Below are 15,599 nucleotides of genomic sequence, written 5' to 3'. Positions count from 1 at the left end.
GGAGGGATAAATACCCTCAGTTCATTCATCAAAGCATATCTGTGCCACAGGAAGACACACAAAGTTTGTTCTCCAAGGAAGGAAGCACAAACAACTGTCTAGAGCAGAGTTTTCCACATAGTCATACACTTGTCTCCACTGATGCCTGCCTGTTTTGTCTGCAACAGGAAGACTTTGACACAGCATCTGAATCATTTGCCCCCAAAGAATGTTCTTCTGTGTCCGCTTCAGAGATCTAAGGCTCTTCTTTGTGTGCTGAGCAGAGTCTTTCCTCAAAGGCCTTGAGGTTAGAGTAATTTCTTTCAGAGAGAAAGGAAAGGGAAGAGCCGAGGAGGAGATTGCTTAGAACATACCAGAATTCAAGAACAGATAAACCATCGTTTACAAATGGACTCTAAAAACCGAGAGATCTAGAAAGAAAGAAATGGAGCTAACCAAGAACAAAAATTTTGTGTGAATCAGAGTTTTCACATGTAAGAGGCTTAAATTTTGCTATGGAAGGGAAAAAACAAAACAAAACTATTTCTGTAGCATAATAAATTTGGACTCTTTCCCAGACACCCTGCAGATAAGAAATCTTTAACGCTTCAAGAACATTTTTCTTTTAGAATAATTAGAGCATATTGGCTGGAATTCAAGGTCTAGAGGGTTAACCAGTAAAACTAGCAGTGATTCTAGTTCCTTTTTGGATGTGATAGCAAAGTAGAACTCAGCTGAGACCCAGCAAGGCAGGCTGCTTAGTGGTACATGCTCCCACCCCCATTTTCCCTTCTTTTTTTCTTTCTTTCCTCCTTTCCCTTCATTGTTCTCCTCTTTCCTATAGCTCTCATATAGGTATTATCTAGGCAGTCTGTGTAGTGCCAGAGAATGACATATGAAAAAGGGAGCCACTCCCAACTATATTCACGTACATTCAGAAAACTTACATTGCACACTTGCTGTGTACGAGATATGTTTGTGGTACCTTGGTTGAGTATATAAAAAGAGGAACAAGCCTGGCTTTGGTTTAAGGAACTTATATCTGTTTAATTTGTGATTAATAGCATCTATGATACTTTTTTTTCCTGAACTTTTTGCTATCGGGGATTCACAATTTAAACACCAAATAGTTCCTTAGCCTAATCTTTACAGATAGGAAGTCCTAAGCTTTGAGCACTAATTTTTCGTTTAGATTTTTGAGAATAATTACTTTGTATACTTGTCCTTTTCTGAAATTTTGTCTCAATTACCTAGTACTGTCTTATTCTGGATTCTATTTTGAGAAGCATTAAAAAAAAAAAAAAAAGACACTTTCTACATATGCATTCCTGGCAGATGGGATCCACAAATACCCCTGACTCTTTTATTGGTGGGAAGGGGAAAACAAACAAACAAACAAACAAAAACAAGCTATTGCACAGGTGTGCAGCAGCTAATTGTTTTTGCCATTTTGTTTTCCCCTGGAGAATCTTTACTTTTTCTCTCCTGACCCAGAATTGGAGAAGGTGGGAGAGGAAGATGGTATAGATCAAAGAACTAAAACCTTGAATCAAGAGAATGGCTGGATGTTGCTTGTGGTTGGTTGAATCCTGGTAGGTACATCTTGAAGTTTCTGAAAATTAAGCCCAACACTGTATCTGCATTTGGTGTTTTTGACAAGAGTTGGAGATGAGGTTATGATGCTTGGATTGGTGGGAGGTGGAAAATGAAAGAATGATAACCAATGAAGTTACATGTACTAACAATATGCTGTTTTAGAGAGTGTTAGAGAATTTGGGAGTCAAGAGCCTGGGTTTCTTAACTCTGTAATTTAGATGTCTGTAGTTTAAGATTGAATGTGGGGTTGCAAAGCTAATTCATTAGAAGCTGTTTCTTTCCTAGGTTCTAGGTCTGGAATTCAGTTTCCAACCATAAGATAAATGAATGAGAATCAATTCTAGCTGCTCATCATACAAGACTTTAAAATACAGTGGCTTATTACAATAGAAATTGATTTTCCTTTCGCATAGAAGCCTGGTAATAGTAGACCACTGATATGGTGTCTCTGTTCCACAAAGACCCCAGGAACTCAAATTCCTTGACCGTATTACTCCACCCTGCCTAGGGTATAGCCTGATCTAAGGTGGCATGTCTGTTCTAGACAGAAATAAATAAATAAATAAATAAATAAATAAATAAATAAATAAATAAATAAATAAATAAATAAATAAATAAATAAATAAATGAATAAATAAATAAATAATAAGAAAATGTGCCTGCCAGCTGTTTTATAAGGAAGTCTCTGAGAAGCTGCCATACAGTTCTTGTACTTATACCCCAGTGGTTAGAATGTTACTTACATGGCTATACCTAGCTGCAAGGGAGGCTGGGAAATGTATTCTGTATTCTGGTGGCCATGTATCCAATCAAAAGTTTTATCGTTTTAGAGGAAGACATCAGATATTAATGAACACCTTGCGATGTCTACTACAGGTACCTTATTTATGAAACCCAAACACTAGGCTTCTCATAGACAAAAGGAAAAGTATAGAATGATTTGCCTAATTAACTTTATTTTAAAAATTGTTTACAATTAATTACCTGTTGTGCAACATAATTACAATTTAGAACAAAATTTACAAAGTAAAATCATCAGATGCAATGTGAAACCTTCATTATCAGTTACTGCTTTTGTACCTCCAGTGCTGTTTCCCCACATGCTAAGTTCCTCTTAGATTTGGTGCTTAGAAAAAGATTCTTTTTTGATAATCTTCTTTTATTAGATAATTAAAATTTTGTAAATTTTTGAAGCAAAAAATTAAATTTCTTCTCAATTCCATGGCTATATTCTTCATATTATTTTATTGGTTATAAAATATCTTTTACATCAGCTGCTTCAAATTTTCTTTTAATTTAGGTGGAGAACATGTCAGAGGAATAATATAAAACAGCTCTTACCCTGATCCTTTTAAATATGTTTTTTAAAAGTAAATCTCAGGAAAAACATTTTTTTCTAAATTGCTCTGCCCCATCTATAGTCTAAAATCCTATTTTACATTAGATATTAAAGTTTGTCCACTAACTACTCTGGCAGACTGAACAATTTACTTTAGTTCTAATGATTTTTCAAGGGCACTTGACTTTTAAAAGTACATTTAACAAATAGAATGATTCCCAAACAAAAATACACTGAGATTTCCCTCCAGTCAATCATAACTAGTTTCTAAACCTCGATCAAGTTATTTAATATTGCTGAAATCTGTTTCTTCACCTGTAAAATGAGGATATTATTTTCTCTACTTGTGTCAAAAGATTTCATGAGATCAAATGAGATTGGATTAGTTATAGTATTTTGAAAGTCTAGCAGGGCACACTCTTGTTCTTATATTAGAAACAAAATATATGCATTTAAATCTATGGGAGTATAGTTCTGTGTGCTCCCACATGTAGATTTTTATTTTAGAAAAGATGTCATCCACTTCAGCTTGCTCTTTTAACGTGCTGATGAAAGGCCAAATTGTAGTTTGTCGTTGAATATTGTGTCTGTTTCCTAGATTCTCAGTAATCATATTCTGTTCTATACTTAACTCAGCTGGAAGTCAAGTCCTAGCATGCCACCATTTAGAATAATAATGACCTTGAAATTGGTCAAGGCAACTCCTGGAATAGTTTCCACCTTGTCATCATTGCTATTGTGTACCAGCCTAAGGAGGAGCACAGCTCTAAGAGAAAAGTATATTGAAGACCCTGCCAAAATAATGGGAAAGAAAATTGGCTCTATTTACTATACTTTCAAACCTGTCTACTTTGAAAGAGCGTGGTGCCAGTAGTGATTCTGTCTATCTAATTGTATGGAAGCCAAAGAAAGATTTATGCTCATGGTAGTATTTTGTCTTCTCTTCTCTAACTGCTCACTGTGAAAGGATAATCAAATGAGGAAGTTGTGTGGTCGGGTTGACTGAGGATATGGCAGCTGGACACATTCTCTGAATGATGTTGTGCAGTTACCCTTTACTTGATTTCCATGTAATTATAGATCTTCCTGGAACACTCTCTTAGGATTAGGCACTAAACATCCATACTTGAAAGCAAAGAATATTAGGCCCGATTTTTAGATCTTTCTGCCAAACCTGGTTAATCCCATCTGGTGTTGAACAAGATATATTGCTGCCATTCACTAGGTGAGTGGTATAGTCAGACAACTGGAAGAAAAAGTAATAAACCTGCTTAGCAATTTTATATAAATATGTTGTGATTTTTACTTTTTAAAATTATTTGAAAATTGCTGATTTTAAGAGTATGCCCAATGGTACCCATTTTCCATTTATTAATACTATTAGACTTTTTGACTCAGACATTTGTTGGTTTCACCACAGGTTTTTGCCAACACTTCTTAGAATACCAAAATTGAAGTTACTAAAATGGTGTGTAGCTTTCTTAAAGTAAAATATGAATCTCTACTCAAGTTTTAAGTTTTTATTTTTTACTTTTTTAAAAGGGGTGGGGGGGGGCCCTTAAGCCTATGGCTTCTCAAAAGTGGTTGTAAATTGTGCTACTTTTTACTTTGTGCACACTCTAAAAGGAAATTGCGTTCTTAGGTTATATTTCATATCATCTTAAGATTTTAGTATTTTTTTTTATAACTTGTAAGAAAATGTGTGTTTTATTGTGTATTTAGGTGTTTAGATGAGACCTGATGATATTTAAAATATTCTGTAGCCAGATGGTATGATTAATCTCAATTATATGTATGTATTGTTATGCATATGTAGATGGATATTTACAAATACCGATTTTTCCTTCTGAATAATTTTTAGCTGCTTACTTACATCTCATGCTGTTTAGTTTTAAATTTGTCTCTGCAGAGTCCTGTTGACTCTTGCATTATGTTTCAATTTTGGTTAACAGTGTGTGAACAGAGACAGTTTCTCTTTTATCTTCCACCAACATCAGATCTGCTATTTTCATACTTTCATGAGGACATGAGGTAGAGCAGAAGCAGTTGCAAAAGAAGGATGTCTTATATAATACAACATTCTTAACAAACTATTTTGTTTGGATTTCATTTCTCCTTCTTTAGTGGCTCAACTCCATGACACGAAACAGCCATGCTAGTTAAAGAGGTAGCACACACTCGAACCAGTGTGTTTTCATGGGCTGCATTGTTTCTGCATGGCCATGGGAGTGGCCAGGGTTACCATCTAGTTTTCTTGATCTAAGTAAAAACTACTTTTTTAGTAAAAACATATTTACTAGTTGCAAACTCTCAGAAATCTTAGTTTTTTTAAATGAAATGTACTGTGGTTGATGCTGTTTCAAAAATGTTTTACATTACAGAATATTCTTCCCCAAAGCCACATTTGAATGAAGCAGTTAAAGCTAATAATAACAATTTATTGAGTGATTACTATGTGCCTGACTTTGTGCTGGGCACTTTGTTCCAAATCAACCCTATGAGGTAGTTGCTGTCAACAGCCCTGTCATACATTGAGCAGGCAGGCTATTAGAAATGAAGCCATTTATCCGAGGTCACACAGCTAGCCAGCACTGGAGCTGAGATTCAAGACAGTCAGCTGACTCCAGAGCTCCTGGCTGTGATAGTAACATGGTCCTAGAGCAAATTTAGTAACATGGGCCCAGCAAAGACTATGTCTCCAGTGAGTTCTTTGTGGATCTTATGCCAGAATACTTGATAAAAAGATACAAAGTATATAGTGTTTCAAAGCCCAAATTTAAGGCCCATTTAAAGAGTGAGTTCTTGGAATATTTACTCAAGAATCTTTAACAGAAAAATCCTCAACTAAAATAGCTCCGTACTTTAGGAGCATTCAAAAATCTTATTTATTTATTTTTTTTAAAGAAAATTATGGAGAAAAGTGTTAGGAAATTAACTGTTAAGAGTTTTTTCACAACTGTTAAAAGAATGCTACCCCAGGATATCTCAGTTGAATACAACGTGTAATTTTTCTAAAACTGTGACAGACATTTTAGGGTCTTAGTTATGCCCTGAAAATATCAAGAACTAGAAAAGGCGCTGAAACTTTTTGGTGAGCTTTGCTCCCCTCTGGCAGGCTGGTGGGCCAGGATTCTGAGAACTCATAGATCTTAAGCACTTTGGGGCTCATTCCCTTCTTTCCGTAGTCATTGTTTTGCCAATTCCTTTGGCTGAGGACAATTTTGCACCAATTCTGAGCAGCCTCTACATGCTGTTTAGACCCCTCAGCAAATCTATAATTAGCGATCTAGACCTAGAGTGCTGGCTCTGTGCTGTTGTCCTCAAAAGCTGATAATGAAGCTGGAGGAAATGAAGTCTTGTTTGCTGTTTTCTGACATTGAATTCTGAATCCAGTAAAATAAATAATGAGAGAGGAGAGGGAGAGGCAAAGGAAATAGACCCCTGAGTGATCAGGAAAATAAGTTTGAAAACTAAATTCAAATCATTTGCATTAAAGCATTTGACTCCCTCAGGAATAACATCACCCAAAAGAGTACTTGACAGCAGCTGCAACTAACACTTTGAAAGAGAGATTTTTCTTCTCCAGGAGTGGGAACACTGTGCAAATTACTCTTCCGATTTTGAAACCTTATCCTAGACCTTATCCCTCACTCAGATGACCTTACTGTAATGACGCAACAGGCTCTTTTCGCCAGTTGGCCTTTGTACTGGTTATTCCCTCTATTGGGAATAATTTCTCTTCACTCTTCCCAAGGCTGGTCCCTTGTAGTTTAGGGCAACATTGTTCCTCAGGACCTTTCCACACCAGCCTGTTGAAATAGGCTACCCCAGGGGTCCCACACCCATGAGCCACGGACCGGTACTGGTCTGCATAGCAGGAGGTGAGCAGTGGGCTAGCGAAGCTTCATTTTTCTGTATTTGTAACCACTCCCCAGCACTAGCATCACCACCTCAGCTCCATGTCAGATCATCAGGCATTAGATAGATTCTCATAGGAGCACCGGTCTCTGGTGCCAAAAAGGTTGGCAACAGCCGAGCTACCGCATCCCCAGACACAATTGATCGCGTTACCAATTTTGCCTCTTTTATTCATTTCCATATTCGCAGCTTCTACAATAGAGCTTGACATTTATAGGAGGCCCTCAATACAGAAGAATGAATGATTACTTTTTCCGTCTGGAACCAACAGCATGAAATCAGCACTACCTGGAAACTGTTAGAAATGCAAATTCTCTGCCCCTACTGAGTCAGAAACTCTGAGAGTGGCACCCAGCAGTCGATGTTCTAGCAGGGTCTCCAGGTGACTCTGATACTTGAGAACTGCTGCTCCAGGTAACCGATGCAGGGACCAGGTCTATCCGATGACCTCTGTATCTTCAGCCCTGAAACAATGGCTGGCACAGAGTAGACAGGAAATATTTGTTGAATGAATCAATCTCTCTCTTCTTTCCTCCCCACCCCCTCACCCATGCCTCGCACACCGAAGGCACTGGGTACACAAATGTTGAGGAGGGGAGTGAGTGCCATTCTGAGGACCTGAGGGAAAGCTTTGTGCTCAGTACTGCAGATCTTGCCACATTTAGAATCTCAGTTCACCCATTCCTTGTTCCTGCAGCCTCTAGGTCAGGAGAGGAAATTTCCAGCTGCTGCTGGTAGCTTCTAATTTGTTTTCTCTGACCCTTGGGTTCTTGAAAGTGAGCCCATGAGAGAGGATGATTAGTGGCAGGCTTGCCTCACACACAGGCCCCACCAGGGAGGGAAGCAGGAGCTTGTCCCTGCGAAAATGCTGGGGTGGAGCCAGGCCAGTGGCACAAACACCAACACCGGAGGTGGTGGAAGGGGTGGGTCCTTACTGCTCACAGATAGGCTCCTTGTTCCCATGCCAAGTATTGCTTTTGGCCCAAGAGGCTCTCAGCACAAGTGGGACTTTCTGGGGCTCTCAGCCTTGCTATTTTTACACTCTGACTTCCAGGCCCTGCATCCTGTTCTCTCACAAAAGAACAAAAGCATGAGCAATGAATGGCCACAGAGCAACTTTGAAAACGCACCTATGGCTGTCAACTCTTATGTTGAACAAACCCCTGTCAGCCTATGACTTAGCCTTCAAGCCGCCCATGTGGTTTTTCTTGGGTCTCTCAAAAAGTAAAGTCCATTTCTGTGCAGGAACGTAGTTTACCTACTTGGCTTTGCACAGAACTGCTGTCCTCTCTGGAATGGGGACAACAGTGGTTTGTCCTTCATTGAGTAGCTGAGGACACTCCACAAGCTCCTGCAGTAAAGCAAATAAGAGCCGTGGTCAGCATCACGTCCTTGTTACTTTACTGTTACTAACAGTATTATTGATACCAGCTCTTAGAACCTCATGGCAGCATTGACAGGACTTGGATTTAAGCCTTGAAAGGCCTGGATTCCTGTCCTGGCTTGCTAATATTCCTATTCATGCCTTCTAGCTGAGATTGATGTGAGTATGAAATGTGATAATGTATGAAGATGTGCTTTACTTGATGGGTGGGGAACTTTTTTTTTTTTTTTTTTGGTAAACAAAGGTCCCAGACCCACAGTGCAAGAAAGACTCAAGAATCATACAAATACAAGGCAACTTTATTCATTTCAGGATGCTTTGTGTTTGCGAGAAACCAATGAAAAGTTTAGCAAATCTGCTTAAAAATAGACAACAGGAGACATAAAACTTTTATTTTTAAATTTTTGAAATATTTATTTTACTTCCACATTTTTTGAGAGACATATGTGGAGAAAAGGAAAGGAGCTGTGAAGGGGGGCGTGGCCAGTCAGGGGTGTGGTGCATGAAGCCCAGCAAGGCATGCTGGATAGAATCTGGTCTTGTCCACCTCAGACCCCCAAAGCCAAGCCCTCTGAGGGACCTTCTTCTGGTTGACCTTCTTCTCCAGGGAAAGAGTCGCCATAAGATTATCATCTTTACCCTTATTCTTTGAACCATCATAATCATTTTAATCCCATAAATTTTGTGGTAAGCATTTATTTTTGGCCATATGAAAATATTTTCTTTATGGTGACTTTAATGAACTTAATATATTATTATATTGTTGGTTTTGGAGACCTATAATATAATAATGATAATAACAGTAACAGTGAACATTTATGTAGTGAATATGTCTATGATACGTCACATTTATTCGGACTGTTTTACTGTTTTGATCCCCATTTTACGGAAATGGTGAAGTAGGTACAATTTGATCCCCATTTTACAGAAAATCATCTATCTGAAGCCTTCCTCAGACAGCCACACCTGAAGGCCACTGACCTTATTCTCTGTCCTTGGTCTGACACGACTTCATATTCTGATAGTTCTCTGTGTTCTTCTTGTATGCTAATGCCCCAGCTGTAGATACAACCAGGCTAAGTGTATAAATTCAGGCCCCCAGGCCTCAAACCCACAGAAGTGGAAACTAGCAACCTCTTTATGTCTTTTCAGTTTTTAGCCCCAGAGCTTGTCTATGAGCCACTAGAATGGACAAGAATACCCTTGGTAGAATTTTCTCCAGTGTAATCCAGAAACCCATCTATTTTACCCTTTCTATCCCATTTGAAATGCCTAAAACAAAATCACAGCAGAAACAACCTCCTAAAAAGACAGGACATGGTTTATACACGTTTGTTTCAAGTTGTTTCTGCAAAATTTAGGTAACTTGAAATTATTTAATCGTACTTAATTTCCTGTAGGGGGATGGGGAAATTTCCATCATAATTTGAGACAAGTGGCAGTTTTGCCTCTGGCAAATTTAAATGAGAAAATGAATGCTGGGGTCCCAACTGCCTCATGAATGCACATCTGTGCCCACAGTCTTAATCAACATCTTTGTTTCTCTTCTTTTTTTCTTGTAGCAGCTGTAACAGCCTCAGGGTCACCTGCCCACATGATACAGTGACATTTGCACAGAGCAAGACCCACATGCTTTCTCAATTGAATTGCTGTAAAGCACTTAGGCCTCTTCCGAATGGCCACATAGAAAAGGGCCTAATCCTTAGAATAAAGTGATGCCCAGGTTTAGAGCTCAAGCTTCTTAAATTTTTCTACTTGACTGCATTGATTTCCTCCATGATGCCCCTATCTCTATGATTTCTTATTCTAATCCTCTTCTGTCTCCTGTCTTCTCTAGCTGTTTAATCCATTTCATAATTCAACTCAAAAAAGGCCAAGAATGAGGTTTTTAAGAGCAAATAGTTATTTAGTAAACTTATAAAATATTCACATATGCCAGGAATGGCTGAAATTGTCCAGTAGATTTATTTACTCCACCCTACAGTGTTCAAAAAATGATTTTTTGAATTCGAATGCCTTTGGACCTTGCACATGCTTGCCAGTTTGCCACAGTCCCCACCATTCTCTGTTGTATTTCACACCTACTTTGTATATTTTTATCATTGGCCTGGTTTTAGAATCAGTCTGGTCCCTTCTTGAACTCTAATAAGGTTTTTCCAGTCTGCCTCCTTGGGAATCTCATGTATGCAATTTAGAATTCTGGAGTATTAACAAAAGACATTGCTACTTTGCCTTTATTTACAATCACATGGAAGGAGTTGTTAAAGCAAACGAAAAATATAAATACAGTACTCATTTATAAAAAGCAGTTAAAGAAAATAAGAGTTGTATTCACTGCTAGGAATGTTATATGATACCAGCAAGTAAATCTTACTGATTTACAATGGGATTCAGTATATTTTGTGTGTAACTTTACAGATTTCACTTAGGTAGTTAATTCTGACTAAGGGAGCAAATAAAGCCTGAAACATTGCTGGAGCCAAAAATGACAAAACTGAAGTTATTCTACTTCGAGCACATCATGAGAAGGCAGCGTTCTTTGGAAAAGACAATAATGCTGGGGAAAATAGAAGGCAGCAGGAAAAATGCAAGACCAAATATGAGATGGATTGACTCTGTTAGGAAGCCATAGGCACGAGTCTACAGGAGCTATGAGGGCTGCTGAGGACAGGGCATTGTGGGCATCACTCATTTACCGGGTCGCCAGGAGTCGGAGCCAACTCAATAGTCGTAACAACATTGGAGCTTTAGCTTGTTCATGAGATTCTTGAAGCTGTTGGATAACTGGATAGTGGGCCATTTACATGCATATTCTCAAGTGTCAAACTCCTTTTCCAGGTTATTCCGTGTTTCTTTCCATGTCTTTTTGTTGTTGTTGTTGTTGTTGTTGTTGTTGTCGTCGTCGTTTTTGTTTTTAAATACCATATTTTGTATCCTTAGGATGGCCGTAGTTCTCATTTGGGCTATGGACACATCTGCCTGTCAAATTCTGATGACTAGTACTGAATCTGGGAGATTCTAAATTGTTTCCTCTTTTTAAAAAAAAAACCCTCTCTTTTTTTCCGTTTCTCAGCAGATATATGGAGTGATCACTCGTTTCAGACTGATCCAGATTTGCCTCCTGGCTGGAAAAGAATCAATGACATTGCTGGGACCTATTATTGGCACATACCAACAGGAACGACTCAGTGGGAACGCCCTGTCTCCATCCCAGCAGATCTTCGGAGCTCTAGGAAAGGGTCACTTAGTTCTGTAACATCATCTCCCACCCCAGAGAACGAGGTAAAGTGGAGTGTCTTTTTAACGACTTAGTAGAATGGATGTGTCTTGTGATTTCTCTTTAGACTCATTGCTTCTGCCCCAATAGGTCATCAAGGTAAGCTTTTCGACTATCATGCATGTTGCATTTGAACCCTCCAGTAAGCTTCCTCTTAGTAAATAGTGTTAATACCATCTTTCAGGGGTGTTTTCATTTTTTAGTGGCTTTTCACCTCTTGAAACATCATTCCAGGTACAGAAAGTAAGAGGGGCTGATTAATGAGAAATGGTTAAGCTTCCACAGGGCTCACAGAGGCAATATTTTACTCTGTAGGTGCCATTGCATGGTGCTGACTCCGTAAAATATTTACATACAGAAGAACGTCTCTTGACCAGACATCTTATAATTATTGCATACCCTATTATCCTTGGGTTCATTTGATTGCATGGAAAGGATGTCTGTAAGAATAACACTTGGCATCCCTTAAATGCTCAATTTCTATTTTTTTTAAAAGGATGTGTTTATTTAGCCAAAGTGACATTATTTTAGAAATAATGAGCAGCATAAATTTTTGCTATCCTTGAGGAAAATCTGAATGTTTAAACAAAGAATTGAGGCATTAAAAAAAATTCTGTTGTGGTATTTATTAATTTAAGATTCCTGTAGTGAACCTTTTTGAATCCTGATAACAAAATATTCAAGAGAATTACATTTAGAAAAGGTCAAAATTAAATAATGGCTCTTTTTGAGAAAAGTGGTTTGATTGCTAACACCAAAACATTTCTACCATTTTCTGATCGCAACCTTTTTTTCTTTAAACAACCCATTTTCTTTTACTTTGGGGTTATGGATGGCATTTGAACTGCAACTCTTACCTACAAAGCTTCCCTATATATTTGCAACTTTTATCACCTTTTCTGTAGGAAATAAGGAAAAGACATCTTGTTCCCTTCATGTTTGATTATTTACTTGCTGTCCTCTGGGCGTGCGTAAAAACTACCTTCCAACTACATCCTGCGTTACTGGCCTTCAGCATCTCACTTACCCTACCCGGACCTCAAATTCTCCATCTTTAGAGTGATAGATTAGGACAAGCTGTACCTTCATTGGTAGACAGGGGCTTCAGTTTGTTAGTATTTTGCCCTGATAATCAGGCACATGTTTCGGTTCCACTGAACCACATAAGATTTTGTTGCTTATCATTAGGCGATTTTGATAACTTTTTACTGAAGCATCATATTCCTACTCCTTGAGCAAATTCTACTCAGTCATCTATTCCTCTTGTATTAGGTGCACTAGGGAATAAAGATGAACCAGCACAGCCCTGGTGCTCAAAGAGCTTAGCATGGAGTGGAGTCTTCCCTCTTCCTAGCCCTGCCCAGTTGCATCTCGGCATTTCTCCCTAGCCACAGAGTGGCCTCCCAGAAGCCAAGCCATCCGGAGTGCAGCCTCTGCTCTCACTAAGGCACAGACATCCTCTCTCTTCCTTAGGTATATATCTTTGCTCTTGGCATCTCTGTTAGAATCACTTTTTCCATTCCAGGGCTTCATTCCCTTGTTGCAACCTTTCAGCCATCTTCACCAATGGAAAGTGACTTATAATCAGAGAATGCCAGGGTGAGAAGGGATCATCTGATACCAGTTTCCAGACATTATAGACAGGGAAACTGAGTCACAGAAAGGTCAATGACCAGCAGCAACACTGGGTCGAGAACTCAGAGTTCCTGAATTTTCCTAAATTCTAGGTCGGAGTTCGTGTTACTCAACTTCCCTGGCTTTGGAATTTCAGCCTACTCTGCTTTCTCATTGTCCCAGAAATGAGGAGATTAGAGTAATTTTGAGATACTGTTTCTGTTCAATGAATCTCTTGTCCTCTGGATGTGGGAGAAATTAAATCCTTTTTAAAACCTGCCTCCTGGGGCCAGGATGTAGGTGTGGTGGTGTCCAAAGAAGGCATCCTGAGGTTTATGTGGCTCGGATTTTTATTTCTTTGATTAACATGCAGCACAAGCGGGCAGTTGGCTCTCGGGACAATTGTAGCAGAGTCCACCTGTAATGCCTGAGCCTCCTTCTAATGCCCACTTTTTCCCATCCTTCCCCCTCCCCATCCACTGCTCAAGGTCCCTTCTCATGGCTCTTGCGCCCCGCTTTCTCTCCTAGAGATCAGTGTTTCCCTCACGTACCCTCAGCGCTCAGCCTCTAGGCTGCTATCCATGACTTGTGGCTTCCAAAGTATTTTTATAAATGTCATTTCCTTGGTTCCTTCAAGACTCTTAATGTGGCGGAGGAGACAATTAGGTTCTTTATTTAAGAAAAGAGGTCACTGAGGTTTATGGAGTTGAGTAACCATGCAGCTGGCGTTGGGGTGAACATATGTCTAGTTCTCGGACTCCAGATCCTATGGTCTTCCCAGTACCGTGTGAACTTCCACCTTCCTTTTGGTTCTGTTCCACTCTCCTGTTGCTAACTATGCCAAAATCTTATCCCTCCAACGAGCTTTGTTAATAAATATGTAGTTTTTGAAGTTTCAGAGAGCAAGAATGACTGATACCCATCACTTTAATAAGGGTTAGATGTTCTTTAGATCAACCTTTCAATTATTTGCTTCATACAAATTTTTCCAGTACATAGGTCCATCCATTAAGTCAAAGAACCAAACAGATTTAAAAGGCAATAAATTAAAATCATAAGGGCAAAGGGGTAAGCAGGTAGAGAAAAGAGGAAGGCAAGAGTTGGGGAAAAGACCTGCCAAAACCCAGGATGCCCAGATGCTGAAACAGATATTAAATCAGGGGCACTAATGGTAATTGAATGAATACAGTGCCAAGCTCATGCCTTATCTCCTTACTCTTCATAAGACCTTATGCATCTGGTACTATAGTTGTGAGATTTTTGTACATTTGACAACATGAAGGCACATAGAGGTGAAGGAGCTTGCCCAAGATCACGCTTCTAATCCACGATGGAGTCAGACTTGAATGAAGATCTGTAGTATAGTCTGTATCAGAAGGTTTGAAGAGCCTTGAATCTCTTCACCTCACTCCAAGAGAGGGCTGTGTCACATGCAGAGCCTTCTAGAAAATGACTTCTCTTGAAAACGTTGTCTCAGGTGCTAATAACAGTTGAAGAGAAATAATTATTTTTCTGATACCATTTCTTTGATCCCTAAATAGAGTCTATTTAAACTAATTTACAAACATTAGAAAAAGCAAAATATTAAGGGAGAGAGGAAATTTATAATATGTTGTGTTAGAAATGCATATTTTATTCAGCTTTTCCCTGTGCGGGCTTTAAAAAAAAAAACTCAAATAAATAAGTGCCAAATCTGTTGACTAAGCTTCACAAAAGTTTAGGACGGAAGGCTTCCTTACAGTTTGAAAATTTTACATATCACATTCCAAAATTTACTGGGGAAGTGTTAAGCACAGCGGATAATGTTTCCTCTGCACATGCCAGCAGCATTTTTGAAAGTTTATAAACTGGCCAGGAAGCATTTGCTGCTGAAATTTGGCCCATGATCGTCTCCCCACGTTCCATTGATTTGTTCCAAATGACTTGGATGTTGAATTTTAGAAGAGGGAGCAACGCGAAATATTTTCATGAATAACCGTTAGCCCATAGGCAGCAGTTACGGAGGCAAGTCTTTTTTATAATCTTTCCAACTGGAGGTGTTTCTCACTTCCCTAATATGGAGGAGAAAGTGGGTCTGAAGCGAGAGAAGGCCGAGTTGTTTCTCTGGACTGTGATCTCTTCGTGATCATGATTCACTCTGTTCTTGCTGCATTTGTTTGTGTTGTCTTTGGGAGCCCTGAGCAGCTAACTCTCTAGGAGAGACAAAATCCATATATTACGTTAGAACCTGTGGATTTTCATAGACACTTAAAATTAAGATGACAACACAAAGGGGCCAGTTTGTCATTTTACTGAACTTCTTGACCCGATCAAGGGCCTAGCAAATGCTATGACCTTTCTCAGTCTGGATGAGCCGAGGATGACCTCCAGGACTTGTAGCACATGCTGATTTCTTTATCCTGTCCCAGGCTGCAAGGCTAGATTTTCTAAGGGCGGGGCCTAGGAATCTGCCTTTATCAAAAGCTTTCTAGTTGATCCTATGCTAAGTAAGT

At 39.1% G+C, this 15,599-nt stretch overlaps 1 protein-coding gene across 21 annotated transcripts in view; it reads left to right on the top strand.

The window, feature by feature from the left end:
• The window catches only part of APBB2 (amyloid beta precursor protein binding family B member 2), a 338,648-nt gene that overhangs the window by 224,663 nt on the left and 98,386 nt on the right, over positions 1 to 15,599 (top strand). For 15 of the 21 annotated variants that reach the window (XM_023532201.1, XM_023532208.1, XM_023532198.1 and 12 more), the window contains one exon: positions 11,290 to 11,498. In XM_023532201.1, the coding sequence (XP_023387969.1) occupies positions 11,290 to 11,498 (209 nt within the window). The remainder of the gene's footprint in view (positions 1 to 11,289; positions 11,499 to 15,599) is intronic. The other 6 variants (XM_023532211.1, XM_023532204.1, XM_023532200.1 and 3 more) reach the window with 1 other exon arrangement.

Source organism: Pteropus vampyrus, unplaced genomic scaffold, assembly GCF_000151845.1.
Source record: "Pteropus vampyrus isolate Shadow unplaced genomic scaffold, Pvam_2.0 Scaffold79, whole genome shotgun sequence".
NCBI lineage: Eukaryota > Metazoa > Chordata > Mammalia > Chiroptera > Pteropodidae > Pteropus > Pteropus vampyrus.
This window is presented reverse-complemented; position numbering and strand designations above follow the sequence as displayed.